Source organism: Delphinus delphis, chromosome 3 (genome assembly GCF_949987515.2).
Source record: "Delphinus delphis chromosome 3, mDelDel1.2, whole genome shotgun sequence".
Taxonomy (NCBI): Eukaryota; Metazoa; Chordata; class Mammalia; order Artiodactyla; family Delphinidae; genus Delphinus; species Delphinus delphis.
The window spans coordinates 141,534,952-141,549,785 of record NC_082685.1 but is presented as its reverse complement, the minus strand read 5'-3'; the positions used below and the strand labels follow the sequence as shown (position 1 = coordinate 141,549,785).

At 44.9% G+C, this 14,834-nt stretch overlaps 1 protein-coding gene across 1 annotated transcript in view; it reads left to right on the top strand.

The window, feature by feature from the left end:
• Positions 1 to 14,834, top strand: part of EGFLAM (EGF like, fibronectin type III and laminin G domains) — a 171,449-nt gene that overhangs the window by 119,600 nt on the left and 37,015 nt on the right. Inside the window, exons 8-13 of the mRNA XM_060007067.1 lie at positions 407 to 522; positions 1,118 to 1,436; positions 2,103 to 2,203; positions 3,461 to 3,561; positions 5,585 to 5,729; positions 8,977 to 9,166. Of these exons, the coding sequence (XP_059863050.1) occupies positions 407 to 522; positions 1,118 to 1,436; positions 2,103 to 2,203; positions 3,461 to 3,561; positions 5,585 to 5,729; positions 8,977 to 9,166 (972 nt within the window). The remainder of the gene's footprint in view (positions 1 to 406; positions 523 to 1,117; positions 1,437 to 2,102; positions 2,204 to 3,460; positions 3,562 to 5,584; positions 5,730 to 8,976; positions 9,167 to 14,834) is intronic.

The following is a 14,834-nucleotide window of genomic DNA, read 5'->3' as shown; positions in this document are numbered from 1 at the left end:
GGGGTGACATTGCTGCATCAAAAGCTATGAACATATTCTACTTCATTAAATATTTCTAAGTGTTTTGCAAAGGGGATGTACCGGTTTACACACCTAACATCAGAGTATGAGTCTCCATTGATCCCATCCTTGGTAGTATCTTTTATTGCCCAACTTTTGTATTTGCCAGTCTTGTCAGTATAAAATGGCGGCTCTTTCTGGTTTTAAGAGGCTTTTCCTTGATTACTTAGGAGATGAAATGTTTTTCATACTTTTTGCTCAGTGCTGCTTCCTCTTTTGTGTCGAATTCCTTGTGTGTTTCCGATACATCTCCATCCATTCAGCACAGCTCTGTATGTGGCTGCGTTAGCGTAAAAAGGGAGCGAAAGCATGTGCTGACTGCGGTGTGCTGCTTTTCTCTGTGAAGGCCCCGAGGAATCAGGAAGTGGGCGCTATGGACCCCATTATCTAACCGACACAGAAGTCAGCGAGGATGATGACACATATGAAGACGACTTAGACTTGGATATTTCCTTTGAGGAGGTAAAGAAAAGTACTGCTTGAAAACCTGGGTGTTTTTGTTTCCTTGCTGAACAAGGTGATTTAGTCAATGGACCACTAACGTTTTACTTAAAACGTACTTCACTTGGCTCATTTGCTTTTAACACATTTATTTCCTCTGACTATTAGGCACCAGGTGATCATAAATTAACAGTAACTAGGTACCAGCCATGCTCATGCTCTGTAGTCGGCTCCTGCCTGCTGCCTTCACAATCTGGCAAAAACGTATTTAGATTCCCACCAAGTGAAATTGTATAAACTCAGTCTTTATAAGGAAATGAACAATTCCTTGACGAGGTAAATGCCTCTTCGTGATATTGTAGTAATAATAAATCACATAATATCAGCTTTAGCACTGATTTTCTGAGTAATACAGGAGAAGGTCCTTAAAATCCTTAGCCTCAAGTTCTTTATCCATAAACTGGAGTCAGTACTATTTGTCCTCTGTACATCCCAAGGTTTTGGTAAGTATCAAAAGTGACTATATTTTCAAGTGTTAGGCGTCAGCTATAAATAAGGCAGTCTAATTACTGTGCTCTGTGTTAATCCTGAACTCCTTTTCCTTCTCTGTCTTCAGGTTAAACCGCTTCCTGCTATCAAAGAAGGGAATAAGAAATTTTGGGTGGAATCCAAGATGGTGCCCAGATCGAACCCGATGGCCGTTTCTAGGCTTGTCCCCGCTACCCCAGCATCTCTCCCCATGACTGAGGTGGCTCCACAGCCCACTCCAGTGGAGAGGAAAGGGAATAATGGTGCGGCTATGATGCCAAGGCTTTTTGACGTGTCTTGTGATGAAATTCTCTGCTCTGCTGACAGCTTTTGTGTCAATGACTACACCTGGGGGGGCTCTCGATGCCACTGCAACCTGGGCAAAGGTGGTGAGAGCTGCTCAGAAGGTAGGCCCTTGGCTGGTGGGGTGGGGAACATGGTGGTGGGTTGGCCCTACTGGGAGCCAGAGGGCAGTTTTGCATCCACACGTGGTTCCTTCAAGTCCTTTTTCTAAGATAAGCCCCTTCTCCCATGTTTTAGTCACTAAATTAGCTAGTTAGCTACACAGGGCAAATGTGAGGCAACTTCCATTGCTTCTAGTTAGATAGCAACCCTATTCTTATATGTGCCAAACATGTAGTCCTTTCAGAGCAATTAATAAGTCATCCTGATGGCATCTTGGGGGTGGGTTTACTTTTATCACACCTCTACTAAGAAAATGCAGCAGAAACATGTGTGTGAAGGTTAAGAAGGATAATAATTGAGCCAACTTATATCACACAGATGTACAGCTAGAAAGCAGGTGTCAGCGGCCTTAAAGCCATTGATTTCTCTTTAGGGTGGCAAGTAACCATCTCCAAAGATCCAGTTTCTCCCTAAGAATTTCAGAAGCTCAAAGTCCCCAGGAATGAGAATCCTGGGGGTAAAGAGTAGAGTGAAGAAGATGGTAAGCTAGGTTTAACAGACTGTCAGGGGTTTTTACTTAATGACATCCAGGCAATGGTGTGTACTGATTTTTTTGCATTTGAAGTGAGGAAACAGCGTGCTTTGATTCTGTCTTTTTCTCTTTCCAGATATTGTTATACAGTATCCTCAATTCTTTGGCCACTCCTATGTAACCTTTGAACCTTTGAAGAACTCTTATCAGGCATTTCAAATTACTCTTGAATTTAGGGTAAGAAGGATTAATCCTTTGATGAGTGCTTACTGGACACCGTAACACAGCAGTGTGCTACATCAAAGGGAGGAGGAGAGGGGAGAGGAAGCAGGGGGTAAACCCATTCACAGGTTAGCGAAAACGATGGGCACACTTACACACTCAAGGGCGGCAGCAAAGGGAGGGTGGGTTCTGTATGTTACTGAACTATGGAAATGGTTGGCCTGAAGGTTCCCAGGAAGAATATTTGGGTTCCACACATGTTGCTTGTGTTGACTGAAAAAAAAATGCATAACCTAAAAGTTGAGAATTATGTTTTATTCAGCAAATTTGCTGAGGACTTAAGCCCAATAGCTCTAAGGGACTGTTCCCCGGGCTAAAGTCCTCAGCAAGTCCACCAAATAAAACATAATTCTCAACTTCTGGTTGTGCATTTTTTTTTCGGTCAACACTCATAATAGTGACACTTCTCAGGCCAGGATTTCAGAAGGTATAAATGCATTCTCCAGCCCCAAATTCCTTTTAAAGGAAGCCCAAACAACGTTCATTATTATGACTGTAACTGAACAGATAGAAAAATGACTATATGCAACCCTGGCACACAGTGAGGGCCCAATAGATGCTCTCTGATCTGAATCAGCTGTGGATCAGAATTCATTGCCTTCAGCTTAAAGTGATTCTTTTGCGTATCTCAGATGACAGGAAACGGTTTGGAGATATGGAAACAAGTCCCCTTCAGGTCACGGTCAAAGTGTTGAGGGTCCAAAAGATGATCTGTCTCAGTCTAGGACAGACAACATGGGTGAAAACTAAACTAGTCCATGGGCTGTTTGTATTGTCATGTTCTCCTAATGGAAGGAAAGAAGCAAATTTGCATGGGAATTTTTTTAAAAAAGGAAAAACTAAAATGCTCTTTGGTGAGAATAGAATTTGATGAGCATGAGAGCAGCCCCTGTGTGACTGCGGTCTTTGTGCACATGGTTTCCCAGAGCCTCTGCTGGTGGATCCATGAAGCCAAGTAAAGAGTGGGTCAGATATGGGGCCACCTTCCTCTCGCGTCACTGCAAAATTCCTCACACACTGTTTATATCGCTGCCCTCTGTTTATTGAAAGTGGACTGGGACTGGGTACCTGGGAAGTAATTGGAGTCCACATGCTTGTAAATAGGAACGCAGTGGAGATGCTCAAGTTTCGTATTCATGAGTGTTTCCAGGTGGCCCTTTATGGAAGAAGAGGCGCTCATTGTTCGTGTGGCTTTCGTTCCTATAATAACAGGCAGAGGCGGAGGATGGCTTACTGCTCTACTGCGGGGAGAATGAGCACGGGAGGGGGGATTTCATGTCCCTGGCTGTCGTCCAGCGCTCACTCCAGTTCAGGTAACTCCTGCCAAAAACCCCTTAGACTTTTAATACTACCCTACGTTATGTTTTCCTTCTTATAGTGTGAACAAAACCTATACACAATGGATCCCTGTAAATAGAGGAACAGTGTGTATAAGATGAGCACGGACCAGTTTACTAAATACTGGGCTATCAGGATGGCAGGGTTGCCCCTCAGATTTGAGTTTGGAACCTTGTGATCATTTATTCATTCAACAGCAAATGTTTCTTGAGCCACCGCAGTGTACCAGGCACTGCTGCAGCGCCTGGGAATGCGGCAGTGAGCCAAAGCGATCGATTGAGTCCCTCCTCTCCTGGAGCTTCGGTGGATGCGATGGGCAGAAGGCTGGGACTTCCTCCTTGTCCCCTGCGGTAGATACAGCTGACAGCGCAGAGCCCAGAGAGGAGCCCATAGCCTCCTAAGCGTTTCCAGAGGCTCGGACCCCATCCTCGTCTTTCCTCAGGGCTGTGGTGGACTATTTGACTTACCTCCTCTGCCCAGATCATTTGTGTCCCAACGCACCTTGGAAGCCACCTTTGGTTTACGTGTGGTTTTCTGCATGCAGAGTTCTGTGGACGTGTGAGTGTTTTAACCACCCTCATGGAGGTGCACACGGCACCTGTTAGAGGACAACCAATGGGGATCATTGGGTCATCCTGGGTGCTTCTCCATGGCTCACTGATTAAGATCCTGATGACACTATTCTCCTGCGGCCTGACCGTCAGCAGATGACTTAACCTCTCCGAGCCCATGTTTCCTCCCAGGACTACTGTGGGCATTAAATGAATGAAAACATGAGAGTACTTAGAGCAGCGCCTGACCTGTAGCAAAAGCACTCAGTAAGCGCCAACCACGATTGTCTTTTGACTATTTTAGCACAAAAATTACTTTGGGTTAAGAAGGATGAGACTGTCAAGCATCTCACGTGGGGTAGAAAATGCCCCCACCCCCATCCCCGCATCCTTTGCTAAATGCGTTGATTGATGGGAGATTGAGGTCAGCCAGCAGGATCTGGGGCAGTGGCCCTAACCTTATGCGGATCTAACCCTTGGAGGATCTGATTGACTCCCGCTAGCCCCGTTGGTTATTTGCTGGTAGCAGCTCTCCATCTCTGCGACTCCTACTGCGTGATTCTGAGATCCCCCCCGCTATGTGAGCCTGTTTTGCGACGCCCCTCCACCCCATTCCACTCCACTGATGACCAGGAGACAAAGGGAGGCCATGAGAAGTGGGCAGCAATTAGTACACATCCTGATATGGACAACACCCGCCATACTTCCTTCCCCACCGGCAGTCTCAGAACTCATGGGGGACATGGCATGGTGGCTGCTGGAGGTTGCCTGGAAAAGGTCAGAATCCTACATGTCAGGCATAGTGACCAGAGGGCACCCCAGGCCATACGGAGGTTGGGAAAAAAGAATAATGCAACTGTCTGAGAATGCTTGTTCTCCACCCACATCCCCTCTGAGTGGAGACTCCCATGGAAACCATCCCTGCACTCAGGCCCAGCTGAACACAGATGGCATTGCTGGCCAGCTTGCCAAAATGAGTGTGAAGACTTGGTTTCTTTTTTTTTTTCTTTTACATTTTATTTACAGCACTGAGCCTGTCATTTCGGAGTTGTGGGGAGTCCCCAGAGAAATCCCCAGAAGCAGAATGATTCAAGCTCTAATTCTCTGCACCTTGAGTCCATGTTCAGCATCTGGTCATTGCTGAGAAGGAGAGGGAAGATCTTAGTTGCCCAGGATTCTCTAAGCTGCAGAGAAAGTTGGGTTAAAGGAGACTCCACACTGAAAGGTTCTATGGGCAGATTAAAGACAACCAGGCTGCGGAGGTCCCAGGGAAGGAGGCGTCTGGCTCTTCCGTGTGTAGATGTAAACAGCTCTTGATATTTGTAAACCTACTCTGGACAGACTGGCTCTCAAAGAAGCCATTACCCTGGAAGTGATGTCCATGGAGTCTGAAAACATAATGAACTGGTCGATCTAAGAATTTTCCTTTTCTTTTCTTCCCCCACAGGTTTAACTGTGGAACTGGGCTTGCCATCATCGTGAGTGAAACCAAAATCAAGCTAGGGGGCTGGCACACAGTTACGCTCTACAGAGATGGGCTGAACGGGCTGCTGCAGCTGAACAATGGCACCCCGGTGACAGGCCAGTCCCAGGTGAGTGCGAGCCTCACTCCCTGCCCCCCTGCCCAGCACGCACCACAAGCACCCTGGCAGGATCCCGCTGCAGAGAGCTGACAGCCCTGGCAGATGGGCTGCTTTTCATGGCAAACCCATGCATCCTGGCTCTGATGTGCCCCTGCCAGCTTTCCACCCAAGGTGGGCTTTCAGGGCACGTGTCCATCCCACATGTACCGAGGAGAAGGGTGACTGCCAGCATCATGGCCCTGGGTGCACAGGGACGTGCAGTAGGCTCTGTGCCCGGGGACGTGTTCTCTTTCTACAAGGACATCAATGCCGGGGGGTGGAGGAAGGCCCATATTGGAAGAATTGAAGCCATTATTAGTGCCAAACACAAAGCTTGCTTTTAAGGCAGAGGTGTTGCAATCCTGTGGCTTTAGAAAATCGTCCCGAAAGGTTCCCTTGGTTCAATATTCAGGAGTAATCCATTCATCCACCTTTTTGGGGCCATGATTATAGGAAGTGGTAAAGCAGCGTAACTGTTGGGCTACTCGGTAAATCACCTAGGTATTCACATATTTGTCATGCTCTGAGCAATTTTAGGACTGTGTTTAGAGTAAACAGTTGGGATTAGCAACCTGCCAAGGAACCGAGCCTGTAATTCTAATCAGGCAGGTATCTGTATTCTCTGAGGAAAAAAGTAGCAAAAAAGCCTTTGTATATATGTGTATAGCTTTCTCCTTGCCCGGGCTCTTCACTATTCTTTGCTGACAAGACATGTTATATTAAGGGTCATGACTTGCTGACAAAAAAAAAAAAAAAGAATAGAAAAAAATAAATCTCATTCATTTGAATCCCAGTGGTTCCAAAAGAACAAGAATCCAAATAGAGTGAATGTGAATCCAGGAAGATCATTTATGCAGATATGCATATATTTCTAAGGAAGGGAAAGATGGGATAAATGCACTGCAGAATCACATAAATGCCAGAACAACAGGCCTACTATGGTTAAAATTAAATTTGACAGGAATAAAGACACTTTGAACTTGGGTCCAAAATACTAACATGAATACAGGTGGAGAAGCTGTAACAGAAGTAACACATGTGTAAATGTCTTAGGGTTTAAAACAAGGAAATTCAATAAAGGTTAATAAATAGGGCCATGTGATAACAACAAGCTAAAGATATTATAGGCTGCATTAATAGAGGCATAGCATCTAGGAAAATGGAGGTGATAATCCTATTCTATTCTGGTGCCTATGTGTGTAGTTTGCAGTACTCTAACAGGGACTCTAATCCTCGAAGAGGATTGCCTTCAGAGTGTATGATTTTAATGCATGTAAGCATTAATTACAAAAAGCATGTAATTTTGTGGATACTCAGGGCAACATCTGCCTCTCTACTACCAAGACTTGCTAAGCAAGTTGTATAAGCAGGACCGCAGATGTGGAATGTTTGAGAAAACTGTCTCAAGAGATAGTGACTCTGTCTTAAGTCAGGGCTCCCCCAAAACAGACCTGAGATGAGGAGTCTTATGCAAATGATGCACGAAGAAAGGGATCCCAGGGCTTCCCTGGTGGCGCAGTGGTTGAGAGTCCGCCTGCCGATGCAGGGGACATGGGTTCGTGCCCCAGTCCGGGAAGATCCCACATGCCGCGGAGTGGCTGGGCCTGTGAACCACGGCCGCTGAGCCTGCACGTCCGGAGCCTGTGCTCTGCAACGGGAGAGGCCACAGCAGTGAGAGGCCCGCGTACCACAAAAAAAAAAAAAAAGGGATCCCATAGGAAACCTGTAAGAGAGGGGGTTAAGACGAATGGGGGAGGAACAGAAGTCAGTAAGAGTGAGATCTCAGGCAAAGTTCATCAGGATCTGGCTTTAGCCTGATCCCACAGGGGAGCTCTGGCGTGTAAGTAGTACCACGGAGTGATGCCAACCCAAAGCAAGGGAATTGGACTTTCACACTTAAGCACCCATTAAAACTTGTTAAGGGCTGTGCCAGGGGACTGCAGACTCCAGGATACCACCAGTTCTCTGCATGGGCAGGCAAAGCAGCCTCCAGAGGCCCAAAGACAACCCTCATTAGAGGAAGGTAAAGGCTAGGCTCAAAGACTATTGCCTGGGATGTTGTGAAGGGAGCTTCAGAGGAGCTACCCACCCCTCTGATGCACTTAATGTTCCAAACAAGGAGAAAAGGATTTAGCTGTCGGGCTCCTGCTGTGGTCCTGGATCAGGGAATAGGGCCAGAAGGGTGAGGAAGGGATCCAGAAGAAGTAAATCCTGAGGATCTCGGTGAAATAAGCCAACGGGGCACTCAATTCAGCTCACGAAAGCTATACGCCAGTGGCTGGCAAAGAATTAATCCTTAAAATCCACTGTAAATACTTTAAAGCTGCCTAGCTCACATTTAATATACTATTTACCAACGATTCTTATCTATTCATTAGAAGAGCAATGATTAGATGTTTTACTTATTGATAACAAAAGTATAAAGGGTAAAGATTACGTTTCAGTGGCTTACATTGTAGACATTTTATAACTTCTCGCAGCATACCTTCTGCCAACCTCCTTCTCTACCCTTTAATCCAAGCAAATGAGATATTTCTGCAGTAAAAACAACAACCAAGAGCACCTTAATTCTGTCCCACCTAATGTTCAGCTCTGTATTTTGTAACCTCAAAATCTACAATCCAGATTGTGGTTTAGTCTAAGATTGGAAATGTCCCTACTTAGCTGTAATAACACTTAAAAAAAATTGTATCCATGAGCAAATTTCAAAATATTTTGCAACTCAGTCTTGGCAATTTCCCTCTCCCTCACAAATGCCTCTTGCAGGATATAGTATAAAGGTGACTAGGACAGTAAAAGGGTAAACGTTAGCCCACGTATACACAAAATTAGTATTATCACCTTTTGAGACACAGAATAGCCCTATGACCCATCCAAGATACACAGTAAATTGGTGTCAGGACTGGAAAGAGAAAGGTTTTTTTTGGGATGCCCATCATGGTACACTGCCTGTTGGGTTGCTCCTGGCTCTAACCCACCTTCCCTTCCCTTCTAGGTTCCAAAATCATCCCTTCTCGAAAGACAGCCCTCTGAGAAGCTCTCTTGAGTTTTCTATGGTAACCGTGGGTTTAATTTTCCAGTAGGACAGTGACTTAAATACAGATGGAAGAAAACACCGGTGCTATAAATTGCATCTTAACCATGTCCCTCATGAAAACCTGTTGTGTTTTAGCTTTTGACTTTGTGTAGTGAGTTACTGTTTCCCTCTTTCTTAAAGGGCCAGTACAGTAAAATTACCTTCCAGACGCCTCTCTATCTTGGTGGGTCTCCCCGTGCTTACTGGTTGGTGAGAGCAACAGGGACAAACCGAGGCTTTCAAGGCTGTGTACAGTCACTCACTGTTAATGGGAAGAGAATGGACTTGAGGCCCTGGCCGCTGGGGAAGGCACTCAGCGGGGCTGATGTGGGTAAGTGGTTGCCCAGTGGGTGGGATGCTCTCGTGGGACTGCCTTTCTGCTTTGGGCCAGGGCGGGGAGAAGCTTCATGGGCTACAATGAACCTAGGCAGATGGTTAATGCAGAGCTTTAGGAGGGAGGTGGGCCTGAGGGGTGAGGTTGGTGCTCTGAAGACACGATGACCTTGAATCTGAACACTCAGACGTGGTAAATAAGACCAAGGGTGGACCAAACCCTTGGTTGTGTCCTGCTGTCATCTTGGCCCTCTTCATGAAACGTAGCCTGGTCTCATCTGACAAGGCAACAGCAATTCAGCCCTTTCATCCTTCTTCACCCAGTCCAGTGGAAGAACCAACACAATAATGTAGAAAGATCTTTCGTATACTCTTTGCTTCTAAAAGAAATGGCCACATTCCAATTCTTGACCACCGTGCCGAACACGTTCTTGATGCCCTCTCATTTATTCCTCATACTGACTCGAGGAGGTAGATTATTATTATACTTATTTTACACATGAAGACACTGGGACTTGTAAAAGTTAAAGAACTTATCTAAAATAGGGCAGAACCTGGATTGTGGTTTTTTTCTTTTTTCTATTTTCCTTTTTTTAAATTAAGATTATTTTTTGAGTAGTTTAAGGTTCACAGCAAAATTGGGGGGAAGGCACAGAGATTTCCCATACGCCCTCTGGTCCCACACACACGTAGCCCCTCACCCCCCAATTATCAACATCCCCCACTGGAGTGGTATATTTGTTACAATTGATGACCCTGTTGACACATCATAATTGCCCCAAATCCATAGTTTACATTATGGTTCACTTCTAGTGCTTTATGTTCTATGGGTTTGGACAAATGTATACTAACATATATCCATCATTATGGTATCATACAGAGTATTTTCACTGCCTTAAAATTCCTGTGTGCCCTGCTTATTCATCTCCTCCCCCCATCTCCAACCCCTGGCAACCACTGATCTTTTTATATTCTTTATAGTTTTGCCTTTTCCAGAATGTCATATAGTTGGAATCATACATTATGTAGCCTGAATAGATGGGCTTCTTTCAGTTAGTAATATGAATCTAAGTTCCCTCCATGTCTTTTCACGGCTTGATAGCTCATTTGTTTTTAGCACTGAATAATATTCCATTGTCTGGATGGACCACAATTTATCTGTTCACCTACTGAAGGACATCTTGAGTGCTTCCAAGCTTTGGTAATTATCAATAAAGCGGCTATAAACATCCAGGTTTTTGGGTGGACATAAGTTTTCAGCTCTTTTGGGTAAACACCCAAGAGTGTGATCGCTTGATCATGTGGTAAGAGTATGTTTAGTTTTGTAAGAAACCACCAAACTGTGGACTGTATCATTTTGCATCCCCGCCATGAATGTATGAGAGTTCCTTTTGCTCCACATTCTTGTTAGCATTTGCTGTTGTCAGTGTTCCATATTTTGGCCATTCTGATAGGTGCATAGTGGTATCTTGTTGTTGTAATTTGCATTTCCCTGATGACATATGATATGGAACATCTTCTCACATGTTTATTTGCCATCTGTATATCTTCTTTGGTGAGGTATCTGTTAAGATCTTTGGCTCATTTTCAGTTGAGTTGTTTGTTTTCTTATTATTGAGTTTTAAGAGTTCTTATTTTGGATAACAATCCTTTGTCAGATGTGTCTTTTGAAAATATTTTCTTATCTGTGGCTTGTTTTCTCATCCTCTAGACATTGTGTTTCACAGAGCAGAAGTTTTTAATTTTAATGAAGTTCTGCTTATCAATTATTTCTTTCATGGATCCTGTCTTTGGTGTTATATCTAAAAAGTCATTGCCTTACCCAAGGTCATCTAGGTTTTCACCTATGTTATTTTCTATGAGTTTTATAGTTTCATGTTTACATTTAGGTCTGTGATCCATTTTGAGTTAATTTTTGTGAAGGTTGTAAGGTCTGTGTCTAGATTCTTTTTTTTTTTTTTTTTTTGTATGTGTAAGCCCAGTTGTTCCAGCACCATTTGCTGAAAAGACTAGGATTGTTTTTAAAGAAATAAGGACATTTATTCCATCACTGAAGGCAGCAGATAGATAATTCTAAGGTTGGTTAATTCAATGACTGTTTTAGTCAGCTAGGGCCACCATAACAAAATACCACAGACTGGGTGGTTTAAACAACAGATATTTATTTCTCACAGTTCTGGAGGCTGGAAACCCAAGATTAAGGTGTTGTCATGTTTGGTTTCTCCCGAAGCCTCTCTCCTTGGCTTGCAAATGGCCACCTTCTCATGGTGCCCTCACATGGCCTTTTGTCTGTGCTTGAATCCTGTGTCTCTCCCTTTTCTTATAAAGACACCAGTCAAATTGGATTAGGACCACTCACATGACCTCATTTAACTTTCATTCCCTCTTTAAATGCCCTGTCTCCAAATACAGTCACATTGGGAGTTAGGGCTTCAACCTATGAATTTTGGGAGGACACAGTTCAGTCCCTAACAGTGACTCAATGACGTTAGAACTCTGGGTTGGTATCTCAGTGGTTCTCTTGTTTTTCACTCATAATCCCAAGATGGTGCCACAACTCTGAGCATCACATCCTCATATGACATTGTTATTGCAAGAAATGGCAAGTTCCTTTGTTGGGTCTCTTTGTTCTCCATCTTCAAGATGTCATTTTGAAAGAACGCATGGTGAATACCACGTGCGCACAATCTAGCTCTACCATTCACATTTGCCTGCGTTTGCTCTACCACATATGATCCTATTCCGCCCTCTCTCCATTTCTGAGTCAGAGCTAGGATTCGATCTTCATGACTCCAAGTACAGTTTGCTTGTTTTGTAGCTAATATTAGTTGAGCACCTACTACATGTAGCCACCATCCAGAACTACTTTAATCTTCTCGAGATTGCTACAAAGTAGGTGCTATGATTAGTCTTAGTGTTTACAGATGAGAGCTGGTGGTTCAGAACAGTTAAGTAACTTGCCTAAGGTCACACAGCTAGTAGGTGGTAAAGCTAGTAAATGGTGACCTCAGCAGTTCTGGCACCAGTGCCTGCCCTCTTAACCACATCTGCCACGTCAGAGGCTCCCGAATTGGTTTCAAATTGCTTCCTTCTACTTTTCTCACTCCTAAAGGTGACACCATTGTTAAAACTACAAAAGATGGAGTTTACTTGAAAGGAAAAGATTACTCTTCACCTGTTATTCCCTATGTTACTTTTTCCCTCAATTGATCACTTGGTCAAAGCAAACAGCAGTAGTGACTAAACCTATTACAAAGGCTCCCGCTGTGGTAAGGTGAGAACCAGCAAGCCCATGAGAAGTCTCCTGTGCTGTTGAAGAGTCTGGACTCTGAAGGCAGATTGCTTGGATTTGGCAGGTCAGTTAACCTCTTTGAGGCTCAATATCCCCATCTATAAATAGTACCTGCCTCATAAGATTATTTTGTCCGGATGAGTCACGGTGCATATAGAGCACTTAGAATAAAGCCTTGCACAGAGCAAATATGTTGTAAATGTTTCCTGTTGTTGATGTTATTATTAATATCCTGACTCTACCGATCCACAGGGTATAAGTTGTTTCTTCTCTCTTCATTGAACTCACAGGGAAACAGCCCTGAAGGACAGATCTGGCAGTCTTGTAATCTCTGACAGGTAGTTAAGTTGCAAAATTGAGTAAGGGCCAGTTTCTGACAGCGTTTTAAATCTCACCCGGTACAATACTAACCTCTCCATGGAGCAGATGAACCCGGAGGACCTACCTTGCTGGCTCTGGGATCCCTGGGAGCAGCTATTGGATTATTCCGTTGCTCTCTGTCAACCTTAGTGACAGGCATTGGTCACATGGCCTTTTTTTTTTTCTATTTCTTCCCATTTTCCCCCCTGGGGTACAAGAACAGGGCTGGCTATCCTTCCTCACCACCATATTTGCTTTCCTTTGAATAAGTCCTCTGGAGTTCAAGTTCCTATAACTTAAATGCAGTCTCACCATGGGGGAGACTGGGCTCTTGGAAACAGCGGTTAATTTCCCATGGAGATGCAGGCTTCCAGAAGAGGGTGAGGACAGTTGCAAGTCATGGCTCCTTCCCTCTGATCTCTAACTTGGCCTTGCTGGCTTCAACCGCAGTTTTTTCTCTGTCCCACCTCCCCAAACCCAAGAAACCTGTTTCCAAGGGGCCTTTCATTACTCGACCCCTCCCGCCTCATCTCCTTCATTAAATTATGTCCAGCTCTTGGATTCTGTGTGAACTCACATTCTAGAATAGTCAGCAATCTCAGCAAAATTTTGTATTCTCTGGCCCAGACTTTTCTTTTATTATTTCCACCGAAATTCTCCAACCTAAGCCACCACCACTCATTTTTTCCAATCCCTTCTTGGATCCCCGCCCTGCAGTGTCACAGAGCCAACTTCCCAAGTTATTCGAGACTCATGAGGTCTGCAGGGGCCACGGGTCTCACTCTGGCTTATCACTCCCTTACTCTTTCTTCCACTTGGTAAATACTGATTTAAGCTCCTGTGCTGGTCACAGCACTGGGTGCTTAAGATAAAGCAATAAACAAGACAGGATCTCAGCTCATCCCTCCTGTCATAACTCTCCCTAGGAGAGACCAAATTAATTAAATAAACATCACAGACATAAATGTAAAATTACAATTTGGAGTGTTACAAAGGGGAGGTGCAATACTAATGTATAATAGGGAGATTTATGGGCTGGGGGGTCAGGAAAAGCATTTCTGAGGCTGGAATGTGAAGTTGATATCTGAAGCAAGAGTAGGAGTTAAAAAGCAGAGATGAGAGGGAAGTGCATTCCAGGCAGAGGAAATGCCCTGTCCCAGTGGGAGTATGAGGGGAGGTGGGTCTCATGATCTTGTCTGTGTTTTGCAATGATCCCTCTGACTATAGACAGCTTTAGGGAAAGAGTCTTCATAGGGGGCATGTAGACCAGCTGGGAGGCTGTGCAGGAGTTCAGGTCAGAGATGATGGTGGTTTGATCCAGGGTGGTAGTGGTGACACACTTGACAGATCCTTAGGATGGGAAATAGACAAGCCTCACTGTTGCGCTGGATTGGGGGACGAGGGGCGGGGAGGCTCCTCGCCGTCCGTGGGCTCCTTAGTGTATTCCACTCCACCTTCTCTTCCCTCCTTGGGAGGCTGATCTCTCTCCTGCCCCTCACTTCATTTTCTTGCGTAAATTTACATAACAGCTGGTGTATAGGAAGTATCAGTGTCAATAAAAGTTATTTTATATATTGATGATGCGGTCCTGCCAGCTCCCTGTACACATGACCTGGCACCTCCTTCCTCCTACTCTCAGAGTTGAGAGTTCTCCTTTCTCAGACTAACCTTTTCATCTACACTCTGCACCCATCCTTCCCTATGTTCCTGGGACCTTGCTGCCGAGGTTGTCACTTCTCAATAACCCAAGGCTCTTAAGCTTTCGTATGCCATGGACCCCTTTGGCAGTCTGGTGAAATCTATGGACCTCTTCTCGGAAGGATGTTTTCAGGGCTTCCCTGGTGGCGCAGTGGTTGAGAGTCCGCCTGCCGATGCAGGAGACACGGGTTTGTGCTCCGGTCCGGGAAGATCCCACATGCCGCGGAGCGGCTGGGCCCGTGAGCCAAGGCCGCTGAGCCTGTGCTCTGCAACAGGAGAGGCCACAGCAGTGAGAGGCCCACGTACCGCAAAAAAA